The 14,113-nt window shown below is 39.1% G+C and overlaps 1 protein-coding gene across 2 annotated transcripts in view; it reads left to right on the top strand.

Annotated features, from left to right (window-relative positions):
* The window catches only part of PRDM5 (PR/SET domain 5), a 193,630-nt gene that overhangs the window by 17,113 nt on the left and 162,404 nt on the right, over window positions 1-14,113 (top strand). For both annotated transcript variants that reach the window (XM_040626276.1, XM_040626278.1), the window contains exon 2: window positions 2,142-2,225. In XM_040626276.1, the coding sequence (XP_040482210.1) occupies window positions 2,142-2,225 (84 nt within the window). The remainder of the gene's footprint in view (window positions 1-2,141; window positions 2,226-14,113) is intronic.

Genomic DNA, 14,113 nt, shown 5'->3' with positions numbered 1-14,113 from the left:
AAATTTATTACCAAAAACACACCTTATTTTTTGGTCTGCCTTCCAGATTGGCTTTAACAGCGGTCCATCAGTTTCTTCACTCAGTTCAAGAGTCCGTGTGTTGAGTGACTACTATGAGCAAGGCGTGGCCCACAGAGTTGCTAAAGGTTGTAGTCGATGGGAAGTGAGAAGAGAGGGGTGAGCTGCCTGGGCACTGGGTCATACAGTCGTGAGGGTTTTGAGTGGTGGGTGGCATGGTGAAGCAGACCGTGCCTGAGCAGAATAGACCACTGCTTCCTAAGCTCTTCTCTAATCTTTGCTGGGTGGTTGACCCTAATCGAGCAAGTTATTTAAACTGTTTGATTCTCCGTGTCCTTCATTGTTAAATGGGGAAATTCTCACATAGGGTTATTTGGAGTGTGACCCACAGTAGTTCAGTATATATTAATTACCCTCCCCTCTTCTTTCATTTCTTTTTTTAAAAAAGATTTTATTTATTTATTTATTTATTTATTTAGTGAGAGAGAGTGCATGCACAGGTGGGGGGGGAGGGGACAAACAGTGTGGGGAGGGAGAGGGAAAGAATCTCAAGCTGACTTCACTCTGAGGGTGGAGCCTGACCCAGGGCTCTATCTTACCACCCTGGGATCATGACCTGAGCCTAAATGGAGAGTACGATGCTTCAGCCAACTGGGCCACCCAGGCGCTTCATTTCTTTCATTTCTTGTACAGCTTTTCTTAACTGCCATTAAATACTGGTAAGGTCCCATGTTGAGGTGAAAAAATGATTACTTTTTCAAGGAAGGCATCTTCGGGGCCGTGGTAGCTGCCTGAGAAGTGAAGTGGCTAGTGAGGCATGACGGGTAGAGGAGGCAGAGCTGGCTTCTAGCCTCTGCAATTCGCTTGCTAAACTTTGTGTCAAGAACTCTATGCTATTATAAAGAGCAGTCTTCCTGTTTCTTTGATGTGCTTGTGCCTGGGTTATTTAGGGTGATAATCTCGATCCGAGGACCCTCTGTAGCTATTTTTTGTCCCTAAATTAACATTAAGGAATAGGCCTTTGGGTACTGCTGTTTTTTTCTAGCTTTTCAGGACCTCTTCTCTTTATTTGTAAAATGAGGGGCTGGGTCAGTTAGCTGTAATTCCTTTAAGGTTTAACATGTTGCTATTTCCAGGAGTTGGGTTTTCTGTTGTTCATTAAGTCATTTGTATTCCTCAAAACATTGCCTTGGTTGGTGGTGGTTTTTCCCTCCAACAATGTTTATCGGAGTTCCCCTGCAGATGTTGATGGAGTTTTCTTCCTTTGAGGAAGGGAAGGGTTCCCCTGAAGACTAGGCCCAGGGAGGTTGGAGGACTCTCACAAAGGCACACGTGGCTCTGTGTCCTTCTGCACACGGTTTACAGACGGCCTGGCTGGACAAACCCAACCCTCTCCCTGGCTCTCCAGTCTCTGCTTTGGTCACCTTAGTTGAGAAAACAATGGAACCTGCCTCACAAGTAACCGCAAGAGCCAGCCACCTGTGCTTCTCGCTGGGAACTTGTCAGAATGCAGGTCCCCATGCCCCACTCCCAGGGTTTCTGATTTTAATAAGCCCAGGATTCTGAATTTGAAACCAATGTCCTTGTTAATTCTCATGCCAGGTGGGCTCTAAAGCCTGCACTTTGAGAAACTGGTTTACAGTGTGCTGCCTTCGCTGTTGGAAAGATTGGCAGGGGAATTTAAACTTTATTTATGAACGCTCTTCCTCTGAGAATGGCAAACCTGTTTCTTTCTTGTTCATAATTGGGATGAATTTATGATTTTTATGGAAACCAGGTGATTTTCTGCCTGGTGGGCTTGTCTCTCAAGTCAGGCAAAACTCAATGCTTGTCATTTTAAGACTACTTGCCAGAGGCCTTGTCAGAATTTGAATGTTATGCAGTTTAACCCTTTTATGTTGGCTCCTGTATTGTGGATTCAGGCTCTCAAGCTAAAAACAGATTAAGTTGGATTTTAAATATGTAAAGATTTTGTGTTGTGTAAATTAGTTAATACTTTAAATGTGTCTCACCCATTGGGCATGAAGGTTTGGAGAAAAAAAATTTCCAGAAAAGAAATGAGTTTATTTTTATTACTTGATTATTGCACTAAACCCCCTTTCAATGTAATCATCACTACTCAGGGTGAAAAGTTTGGACCGTTCGCTGGAGAGAAGAGAATGCCTGAAGACTTGGATGAAAATATGGATTACAGGTTGATGTGGGAGGTGAGGATGTCATTGTTATTTTAAATATTTAATGTTTTTCTTTATACTATTTAGTACATTTACAAGGCTGTTAATAGGTATTGTTTCCAGTTGACTATTTAAACGCTGGAATGTTTCAGTTTTAAGGGACCTGAGTAACTTGAAAGTTTACCATTAAAAAATACTGTTGAAATATTTTGCTAGATAATTCTTCTAGAGCTCTGAAGTTCATCATTGAAAAGGAGTTTTCCATGCATAAGGATGTTTGGATGTTAAAATAAGAGTGTTCTTGTACTGGATTAAGAATTCAATTTCAGTAAATGAAATTATACTTTAACTTTTATTTCCCAATTGTAGTTCTGATTTCTTAGAAACAGTTCTGAGCTCCTTGTTGAAATGAAAATACCACTTTAAAATGTACCTTACCTATATTTCAAGAAAATGTGACTTTGTAAATAGTCTTTTGCAATCTGAAATTTCCCTAATGCAGGGATCTGTATACGCAAATGTGCATCTGTCTGAGAATTTTCATCCTGGTTTATACCAAGTATATTTGTTGCTGTTCTTTTCTAATCATCAGAAAAAGAAGGGCCTAAGGGATAGAAATAGAGAAGTAAAGTTATAGGGATTGTTGAAGCAAAAACTTGGAAAAAAGTCAGTTCCAAGAATTGCGTGTGGTGGGTTCCATGAGTAGGGTGGGAGCTGAGCTCTGTGTAGGTGGGGCTGAGAGAAGCAGGATCAGTAAATCAGAAAAGGGAAGAGTAAAGTGGTCGAGAGTTACATATAAAAAGTCTCTGAATGTGTGTTTATCAGTTCGAGTCTGCAGAGCAACAGAACCAATAGGATGGAGATATATATATATATGTATATACTTCAACGACTTGGCTCACATGATTGTGGGGTGGCAAGTTGGAATCTGCAGGGCAGGCTTACAAGCTGGAAACTCGACTAGGAGCGGACGTTGCCGTCTTGAGACAGAACATCTCTGGCAGGCCTCAGCTGGCAGTTAAGGCCGTTGACTGATTGCATGAGGGTCGGCCATATGCAGCGTTGGCCGTCATCTCCTTACTGACAGCTGATGTAGGTGTTAACCACATCGGCGGAATACCTTCACAGCTACGCTTAGAGTAATACAATAACTGGCTACTATAGCCAGCTTGACACATAAAGCCATCACAGTGTGTTATCTGCAAACAAAATACATTTTTTTTTAAAGATTTTATTTATTTATTTGACAGGAAGAGAGAGAGAGCACAAGCAAGGGGAGCGGCAGAGGCAGAGGGAGAAACGGGCTCCGCACCGAGCAGGGAGCCTGATGCAGGGCTTGATCCCAGGACCCTGAGCCAAAGGCAGATGCTTAACCGAACTGAGCCACCCAGGCGCCCTAAACAAAATACATTTTTAACCATTATCCATATTGCTGAAACTGCCGGTGGTGGGGAACCGTGTGTGAGGAAGAGATTCTTGAAAGGTTTCTACAGTGCAGGTGATGGAAAACGGAAATTCATAATACAGTCCTCGCTAGAAGTGGAAGATGTTACTGATTTGCCTAATTTAACGTGCTGCTTTAGTTGTTTATGTTTGTGAGCGGGAACATATTTTCAGTGGCTTTCACTATTTTTCTGTACGGTCTTAATTTTCTCAGCAGCTAATTTTTTTTTTTTTTTTTTTTAGTGTGATGGGTTAATGTTTTGCACAGCTGGTTTTGAGGCACTGTGAAGCAGATAATGATCGTGATTTTTATTTCGAAAGAAAGACTTGCCTATAGGAAACATAAGCAGGCTGCTTCTGAACTGTTCTGGAGCTGACAGTGCAGCAGTGGATCATCTGGTTTTATATGACTTATTCCCATGGGTCTTTAATGTCTTTACATGAGTGCTTGTTTTCACACACCGGTGCCCAAAGAACGATCGATGTTGTACGTTGTAGGTTCAGGTAATGTTACATGCACTTAGTGATTGCTATTCTCTATTTTATTTTACTTCTTAGTTAATATCCGGGTTTTGAACAAGTAATATTTGTACTTTTTATGCAACTCGGAAGAGAGTTGATGAACAATCGCCCCTTGATGAGCCTGCTCTTTTCAATTAAGCCCTTTGATCCTTTTAACCCCTTAGTTCATGTGTCCTTCTACTCCTTCCTCTAGTCCTTCCTCCTCGTAGTCTGGTTTTCAGTTTGGATTTTTAGCCAGTCTTTGCTGGGGTGGGGGTGCAGGACAGGGGAACACCTGCCCAGGGCAGGGGTGCAGGACAGGGGGCAGGGTGCAGGACAGGGAAACCTCTCTCAGTGGTTCGCCTTTTGGGGGAAACATTTGAAACACAATCAACACCTTTTGAGTTCTCCAAGTTTGCTGCCTGCTAGCTTTAATACTGTTACTTTTTAAGTTAACTGGATGAGCTTTTTCCCAGCCTTGAGTTATACTAGTGAAGTCCATTTGTGTTATTTAGTTTTGGAGGTGTTGGTCTCAGAAGGAGCAGAGAGAAAGGAGAATAACTGGTCCTCCTGCAGTCTTCCCCTCATGAAGCCCTTTGAGTCCTCTCAGATGGAGGTAGGGAGCTTCCCCTCTCTGGTGGGTACTTTGGGACTGGTTATTTAGGTCATTTCTAATTTGGCCCATAGTTACAAAGTTAACCACCTGCAGTTCTCAAACAGGTTGTCCTTCTCAAGCCAATAGTTAACCTAGTGTATGTGTGGTTATGGGACATGAACCGGATCCTTAGGCTAGCCTGGAAAATGGTGTCCTGCGAGAGAGCACGTGGCAGAGCTCTTCCTCAGTCTCTATTTGCACTTGGCTTCCGGTGCCAACAGTTTTGGTGGATCTCGGCCAGGAACCCCGAGGTGGCCATTTCATGCCAAAGAACTTGGAGGCACCAGTCAGGAATGAGCCTACCGGTGTGTATGAGTCCCTGTGAGTTTGGGACAGGATTTGAAGGGATCTAATGGGGTCAATTGCTGGTGTTTACTGCAAGCTCCTCCTCTCCCTCCAAAAGTACAGGTTGGAAATTTATTGACGCCCACTGCTTCAGAGAATTCACCAGCACCTCAGCCTCGTTCTGTGTTGGCCTCCAGAATTTGAGATTCAGGTCTGAAGAGACTCAGTCTCGCCTGTCCTTAAGACTTGTTGGTAACCTCAGATTTTTGCTTTTCTTTTAGAATTAAGCACGCTGGTAGAAGATTTATTTCTTGGCCCTGAGGCCAATCATAGAGCTTGAGGTTGGAAACCAGTGCCTGATTGTAAATGCTTCCCGTGGATAGTTTAGTGGCATGAGCCCAGTTGTCTGTATTGTCATCTATTCTGTAGAACAGTCTGTTTGTCTACTTTTTTCCAGGTGATTTGGAGCTTGAGGTCTATTTCCTTCCAGTGTGTTCCTGCTCAAACTTGCCCTAAGACCAAAATCCATTCATGTACTGTGGCTAAAACTCTCAATCGTCCTTCGTTTTTAAATCTCCAAGAGCTTCTTTTTCTATAATACTTTCTTCAGTATTTCAAGGCACAGTTCAAATACCTCTTCTCTAGGCTCTGGGTCTTTATGCTTCCTGCACACACATGCCTTTAAGTTTTGGCACCTGTAGAATACTACACAGATTGTACTTTTTCCTTGCCCAGCCTATCATTCCGGTATTCCAGAGTGGCTGCTGGTGAATCCGGTGTCTGCTTAAATTCTCCAAATACCTCTGCTCTGTTTGCAGTGGGTCTTCCCTTCCTTTTCCAAGGCATCCTTTTGCGTCGCCTGTAGGAAGTTTTTATTTAGAAACTGGCCTGGTAAGATCTTAAAACTTGGTGTCCTCCTGACATTGCCAGTGGAGTCATTCATTCCTAAACTTTGCATGTATTGTGAGATCACAAAAGTCTCAGTCCCATCCGTCTTTCTCTCCCACTCATGCTGGGTCCATGTTTGCTTCTCAGTCTTTGAACAGTTCAGCAGGTGTAGTCGGGTATTTGGTGGTGTGATGTGATGCAAGTTGAGCCAGAATACCATGCCACGGTTTAGTAATACTGATGGGTAATAATATAGAGGATGGGCCTCTGTGGACAAAACGTTCTTGCTGTTAGCTAGTTAAGAACTTATATGCAGAATCCCAGAGAACCAGATAAAACCTGGAGAGTCAAGTGAAATATCTGAATTCTGGGTGATTTTTTATAGGAAAGAATAAAATCTCTCTTATGTAGATACAGGTTGATTTCTTGCTATTAAACCTTAGAAGAAAAGTATCTACAACTTGGTAGAAAAGTAATCTCTATGCATTAAGAAGACAACAACACAAGGCTTAAACTTTGCTTTTTAAAAAGTCCATGCTCTTACTCTTAAGGAGCTTGTGGTCCAGCAGTAGCACAGGTTCCAGAAGTAACACATTGAAGTGCATAAAGTATGATGAGAGCGATCAGCTTTACCTTACGATTATGACTTACTGGCATTTAAAAAGTTTTACATTTGTTTACTTTTCTAAATCTATTGCTTTGAGGACTGATGAGGAAAATTACATTTTTGACATCTGAGGCTAGTGGAATTACCAGGGCTATTAGTCATTACATTCTACTAGGTAGCTGCATATTACAAAATGCAAAATATCAAATAATCATAGTTTTATTTATTTTTGTTAGTGGAAAAGATTTTGTACCTCTGGGTAAATAACATGCTTTCAAAAATACAGCTAGAGAAATATGATTACAAGATTTGTAGGTGTTTGTAAGAATTGTTAATCTTCTACATTTTTAGTAAATTGTTATTTCAAAATAAATGTACGTATCAAGTGAACTGGGGCCCCTTCTCTGATTGGTCTTTAAAACATTGTTTGTTTTTGGGAACTTCTTTCCCAACTCCCAGACAGTACACACTGGCGATGTTTCCTAATTGATAACCCTTCTCTCTCTCTTTGGTTCTAACCAAGGAAGAATAGATAGGAGTCAGTTGAAGATTAAAATATCTCCCTCTAAGTTCATGGCTCCAGAAGAGCTGGATTGGAGAATATGACTGGGACCCATGGTCAGAGTGGGGACCTTATACTCTGCTTCTTAAATCTTGGTCTTCGCAGGCAAGAGTTGGGCCTGTGGAGTAGATTCTGAGTATATTTGCATGTTGACTGCAATGAGAAGTGTGACCTGTCTTGCAGGCTCTATTTGCAGCAGAGTCAGAATGGAGGATAAGCAGAGACAGACAGGTCTGCAGCTTGCTGTAGAAGACACATCCTGGGCCTGAGGGTAGGTTTGCTTACTACAGCAGGGAGTGGGGCGTTGATAGGAATGACTGTCAGGGTCTCAACCGTCAAATGAAGGCAAGGAACCATAGAGGAGAGAGACCCAAGGTAAATATATCTCTAATTTCTCTCCCGCATAGAGGAGAAAGTAAGGAAACATGAAGAGGGGGGAGAAAGAGTTTTTGACTCAGAATATGTAGATGTAGAATTAGTTTTTCTCTTTTCTCACACTGAAAAACAATGAGCCAGTTGGAATCTTTGTAGAGAAAAAATAGACATTGTCTTTAGACAACAAAAGTAAGCATGGTAAGTGAAGCATGATAGGGCAAGGAAGAATACAGGGTCAAGCAACATTCAGTCTGATTTTACCCTGTGGATTCAGTAAAGCCCTCATTCTCTTGGGACTTACGTTTCAGTATGAAAGTTAGACATAAAACACCCTTAATATGTAATACAATGAGAAGTAGTGATGTGGATGTAAAGAAAACAAAATAGGGCAAGAAAGTTTATGTCAGATAAGAACTTGAACACATCGATGTTACTGCTGAGATCTACAAAGACGGATTGAATACAAAAATGATTTGCATAACATCAGAGCTTTGCAAGGAGTATTAGAATGTCTTGAGGTTCCAGAGAGAAAACCTGGAGTGGTGAAATGACAACCTGCAGCCTCTTTTCACTTGGGAAATTGGTCAGACTTCTGCTGGTTCTGGATTAGAGGCAAGAGTCTGAAAATCTGATTTCAGCCCATGTAGAGCTGAGTTGTTTGAGCATAGAGGAGCAGATAGAGGTTTTGGCAGGCTTCTGAGGTTGGAGTAACAATATTGGAACTCTAAAAGAGCTAAAAACGTTGCTGATTCCCCCTCAAGACATTTGCAGAATTATGAAACTGCATGGCAGAATGCTAAGGTTCAGCCACACACTTTCAAAAAGCGGAGTGTATCAGTGCGTGGGTGGGTGGTTCAGTGGTAGAATTCTCACCTGCCAAAAAGCAGAGTGTTCTGCAGTCTCAGGTAGCCGGGGAGGGGCCCTCAGTGCACACTGCTTTCAGGTGGAAGCGCTGTAGTGCTGTGCTCTAGGAATATCGTTGATTGCGGCTGGCTAAAGCCTGCCTCAGCTGCAACCCAGCCTCCCCTCAGCTCACTCCCTGATTAGTTGGTGATGAACACTTTCTACTCTGCCTGGCAGAAGTCACCGTAAACCTACTCTGGAGAAACATAATACCTAGTAAAGTTTCTTTTTCTTTTCTTTTTTTTTTTTTTAAGATTTTATTTATTTATTAGACAGAGATAGAGACAGCCAGCGAGAGAGGGAACACAAGCAGGGGGAGTGGGAGACGAAGAAGCAGGCTCACAGCAGAAGAGCCTGATGTGGAGCTCGATCCCATAACGCTGGGATCATGCCCTGAGCCAAAGGCAGACTCTCAACCGCTGTGCCACCCAGGCGCCCCGCTGGTAAAGTTTCTTAATACACAGTGTCCAGCACTTAATTAGAAATGACTCAGTGCTAACAGGGGTGCCTGAGTGGCTCAGTTGATTGACCCTTTGACTCTTGGTTTCAGATCCGGTCACGATCTCAGGGTCGTGAGATTGAGCCCTGTGTCAGGCTCCGTGCGTAGCTCAGAGTCTGCTTGAGATTTTCTCCCCTCTCCCTCTGCCCCTCCCCCTGCTCTTTCTCTTTCTCTGTCTAAAATAAATAAATAGATCTTTAAAAAAAAAATGACTTGATGCTAAGAGATAGGACCATATCTAAATCTGAAAGAAAAGCTGGGCAATGGAAACTGACATAGGATAAATAACATGTTTCAGATACTGTATTCAGATATTGATTAGAATTAGCAAATGAGGACTTTAAAATGATGATTGATATGTTCTAGCAAAAGAAGAAAAGATGAAACAAATGAAATAACCAGATGGGGAATTTTACCAAAAAAATTGAGATGTATAAATGTCAAATGGACATTTTAGAAGAGAAAAAAATATAATAAGTGAAGCTGAGAACTCAGTATTTGAATTAGATATTGGATATGACAGAGCAAAAGATAGGTTTAAGGATGAGAAAAAGAAGTCAATAGAAAATATTGAAAATGAAGCAGAGAGACTAAAAATAGATATGTGAGACAGTGAACATATCTCATATCTGTAATGTTATGAGTTTTTAGCATTTGAAGGGCAATAGGAAGAAAATGGGACATAAGCAAATTTGATGAGATAACGGCAGAGAATTTTCCAGAACTCTTTAAAAACATTACCTGAAAAATTGAAGAAGCTCTGTTAGGCCTCAAGCAGCATCAATGAAAAAAAGCAAAAACAAAAAACAATCTACCTACATATATATATACCTTAGTAAAACTGTTGAAACCTAAGGCAATCTTAAAAGCATCCAGAATAAAAAAAAAAGAGAGACCTTACCTTTGAAACAGCAACAATAAACCCAAAAGTTTTTTTTTTTTTTTTTAAGATTTTTATTTATTTATTTATTTGACAGAGAGAGAGAGGGAGAGAGAGACAGACAGCCAGCGAGAGAGGGAACACAAGCAGGGGGAGTGGGAGAGAGGAGAAGCAGGCTCCCAGTGGAGGAGCCCAATGTGGGACTCGATCCCAGAATGCCGGGATCACGCCCTGAGCTGAAAGCAGACGCTTAACGACTGAGCCACCCAGGCGCCCCCCAAAAGTTGTTTTTTAACAGAAAAGATAAAAAGGTGATAAAGATGGTCAACAACTGGATAATATCTTTAGGGTGATAGAAAATAGTTGCCAATCTAGGATTATATACCCAGCAAAAATATTAAAAAGTGAAAGCATTGTTCTCTGAGCATCTTCAAATATAAACATCTTCATGTGTGACTGGTATTTTGGATTTATCTCACAGCATTAGCCCTAACCTTAAGTCTTTACCCTGTCTTCAAATGAGCAACTCAAGACCACTTCTAAATCCCTGCCAGGGGAAAAAATTTGCCGCTCTGGATTCACTGAAGGGAGGGAAAGAACAGTAGGAGGCATTTATATACACAGATCTGTAAGTCGAAATAGACTTTGCAAACAAGCCAGTGAGAAAAATTTCAAAGTAGAACAAAAGTGTAACAAACTTTGCAGACCATTCAAAAGAGGCCATAACTGATGTCCCAGATCCCAAATTTAGGGGTAATGTTTGTCAACAATGTGCAAATGACTACCTTGGTTTGGAATAAGAAGGAAGAGATACTGATGTATTTTCTCAAAACTAAAGTGATAGAATTTGAAGATATTGAATCATATTATAAAATAGGTTTTTATTTTGCTGAAAATCTTTACTTTAAAATACATTCATCTCATTAAGAGTAGGGACCCAATTTCAATGTTGACTGAGATCAAATGGGAATCTAGGGAGGACTTGATGAACTGTTCATGTCAGACACAAAATAAAGTTTTCTTGAAAAGGTACCATGAAAAATCTCCAACTTTCTTCATCTGGTTCACCAATGATTTGGATGCAGGAGCAGGTGAATTAGGAGACCTCATCAAAGATGCTGTTTGGTCAGATCTATTAAAAGGACAATTTAGCTTTTTATATGGATGATAGAGGAAGGGAAGGAGAAGAAGCTGATTTTCATAATGATAAATAAGACTTTGAACATATTGATGATGACGAGCATGAGAATAAAGGGGAGAAGGCGATGAAAATGGTGATGATGTGGAAGAAGGAGAAAGGCTAAATCAGAAGACAGGAAGATATATATGGGTTAACAGAATACTAATAGATTACAGCTTTCCTTTTATTTCTTAAAATTTTATATTTTCTGGGAGCAAGTTACCATCTCCTGTTTTTTCCTTTTTGTGTTGAATTGTTTTGTTTTAATGAGGTTTCTTTGTTTTTCTTCTCTTTATGATATGACTCTCTACTTATTTTATGGGAGACTATCTTGAGCAAAATGGGGAAAAAATGCCTATCCATTTTTGATCCAAGTTACTCGTTATCCCTTTTTGACTGTACTGGTGTGGAAATAACATATCACCATGCACTGTGGGAAAGAAGAAAATTTTCTCCCTTTGCTCTGCTGGAATCTAGAGTGTTCATCCTTGTGCTTAAAATCCTTGACTTCTACTTCTTTCTCCAAAGGGCTAGGAGAGTACACTATGTCTCTATATAAATATGGACATTTAGCATTATCACCCTATACAAGCACTTTGCTAAATAAAACAAATCTAAAGAAATGGAGTTATATTAAACAGGGAAAGGATGGGTTTGAGATGTTTGGGTATTTTAGTGTTAAAAAGAGAGGAGACAGAATGGGCAGTTACAAATTTGAAAAGATAATGGCATTAAGTGGGTATTTAGACAGCATGACCTATCCCTGGGCATGCCTAATTAAAGTTTAACATGATTGTCTTCTAATGATGACTTGAGTTCTGCCACTTGATGAAGAATCATTGAAATTGTGTAAGATTTTTTAAAATTGACACTTTCTGTTGTAATTTTGTTCTGTTTATTTTTAAATTGTGTTTTTCTTAAATGGAAAAGAAAAGAAAATAGCTCTAAATCTTAAAAGTATGTATAGATTTCTTTGTTACGGTAAAACTAAATGTATATCTAAAGGATTTGATGCTTTTTCCTTAGAACAGAGAAATTTAAGACCTTCCAAATGTGATTTGCTTAATAAGTAGTTTTGCTTTCCAAATTTGATTTGCTTAATAAGTAGTTTCGTCAAAAAATTAAAGGCAAATAAAGATGTATTCAGATAAGCAAAACCCAACAGACCTACACCAAAGAAATACTAGAGTAAAGGTAGCTCCTCTGGGAGAAAGAAAATGAATTATGGTGGAAACATGGAAATGCAGAATAGAGTGAATAGCAACAGAGGGTAAATATATGGGTGAATAAATATAAATGTTGGTGGTACTAAACAATTGTAGTAATGTTTTATGGGTTTAAAAATATGTACAATTTATATAATGATAATAATTTGAAAGGCAGGAGGGAAACAAAGGGAATTTAAGAGTTCCAAAGTTCTAGCATCAGCAAGTAGATTTTACTAAATTTTCTAAAATAATAGTAAAAGATTGTTTACTAAGAACTCAATTAAAGGAAAAAATTGGATAATAAAAGAATTTTCTTTATGTAAAAATCAGGCCAAGAGTGAGAAAAAAGAAACAACCGGGTCATATAGAAAGTAAATACTAATATGGTAGCTATCAATCCAACTAGATCAATAATTATATTAAATTTAGATGGACTAAGTACTTCAATTAAAAGACTGTTATTAATGGATTGAATGCAAAAACCAACCTGATGTTACATAACAGACAATTTTAAAATATAAAGACACAGAAAGTCTGGAAATAAAAGCATGAAAAAAGATATATCTTGCAAATGGAAAGAAATCAGATGTAACTTCACTAATACTTAATGAGTAGAGTTTAAGGAAGTGAACATTACTGGAAATGAAGAGGGTCAGTACACTAGAAGATATATATCAAATGTGAAAGCAAAAACCAAAAGAACTAGCAATAGAGATGGACAAACAGAGTCCTATGGAAGACTTAAACACATCCTACTCCACTGCTGAGAGAATAAACAGGAAGATAAAACTGGAAAGGATAGAAAAATAATCTCATCATGTAATAATAGACGTGCCCTAACAGACATATGTAGAATACTACCCACTGATGGTTGATCAAATGCACATGGAAAGTTTACCACAATTAACCATAAGCATAAAGCGTAAATCAGTAGGTTTCAAAAGATGCAATCCCATTAAAAGGATGCAAGTTTTGTTTGTTTGGTTGTTGTTTTGGTGGAAACTGGTTGTAAAATTGATGTGAAAATCCAAAGGGATATGAATTGAATTACCAAAGCAGCCTTGAAGTAAAAGATCAAAACTGGAGGACTTACACTATCAGATATCAATATAAAATACCTTAATATAAAGGCATTCTAATTAATACTGTAGTATTGGCACAAGGATAAAACAAATAGACACCGTTTTTGACAAATATGTCATCAATATGGTGGGGAAAGGATGGAATTTTCAGTAACAGTGTGCGGTCAAAATGATACCCTTTTAGAAAGAGTATTTAGACCCCTAACTCATGCTGTATATGAAAAATCAACTTAATATGATTATAAATGTAAACATGTCAGGTAAAAACAATTAACCTTTGGAAGAAAATGTAGGAGAATACCTTTATGATCTTAGTGTAGGTGGAGGTTTCTTAAATGAACAATAAACACTGTAAAGGGAAAAAATGATACATTGGATAACAGTAAAATTAAGAACTGTTCATCAGAACATATGAAGAGAATGAAAAGGCAAATAAAAAATTTGTGGAAAAATTTGTAATGCATATGTCTGAAAAAAGATTTGTATCCTGAATATATTAAGAACTCCAGTTTGATTTTAAAAATTAAAAGAAAAATGGGCAAACACTTGAACAGGCACTTCACCCAATAAGATATCCTAATGACCAATAAACATGAAGCGATAATCAGCTTCATTCGTCATCTGGGAAAGGAGAACCAAAAGCATAGTGAGATGCCGTGATATATTCGCCAGAATGACTAAAATTAAAAAGACAGACAATGTCAAATATTTGACATTATCTGAAACTCATTTGTACTGATCCTGGGTTTTTAAATCAATACAGTCACTTTGAAAAACTATTTAGTGGTATGTACTAGAGTTGAATATGATACAATGTGGCAATTCCGTTAGGCATATTCCCAGTAGAAATATG

Source organism: Ursus maritimus, unplaced genomic scaffold (genome assembly GCF_017311325.1).
Source record: "Ursus maritimus isolate PB19 unplaced genomic scaffold, ASM1731132v1 scaffold_11, whole genome shotgun sequence".
In the NCBI taxonomy this organism is placed as follows: domain Eukaryota; kingdom Metazoa; phylum Chordata; class Mammalia; order Carnivora; family Ursidae; genus Ursus; species Ursus maritimus.
The sequence above is the reverse complement of the archived record's forward strand: the minus strand, read 5'-3'. Positions and strand labels throughout refer to the sequence as shown.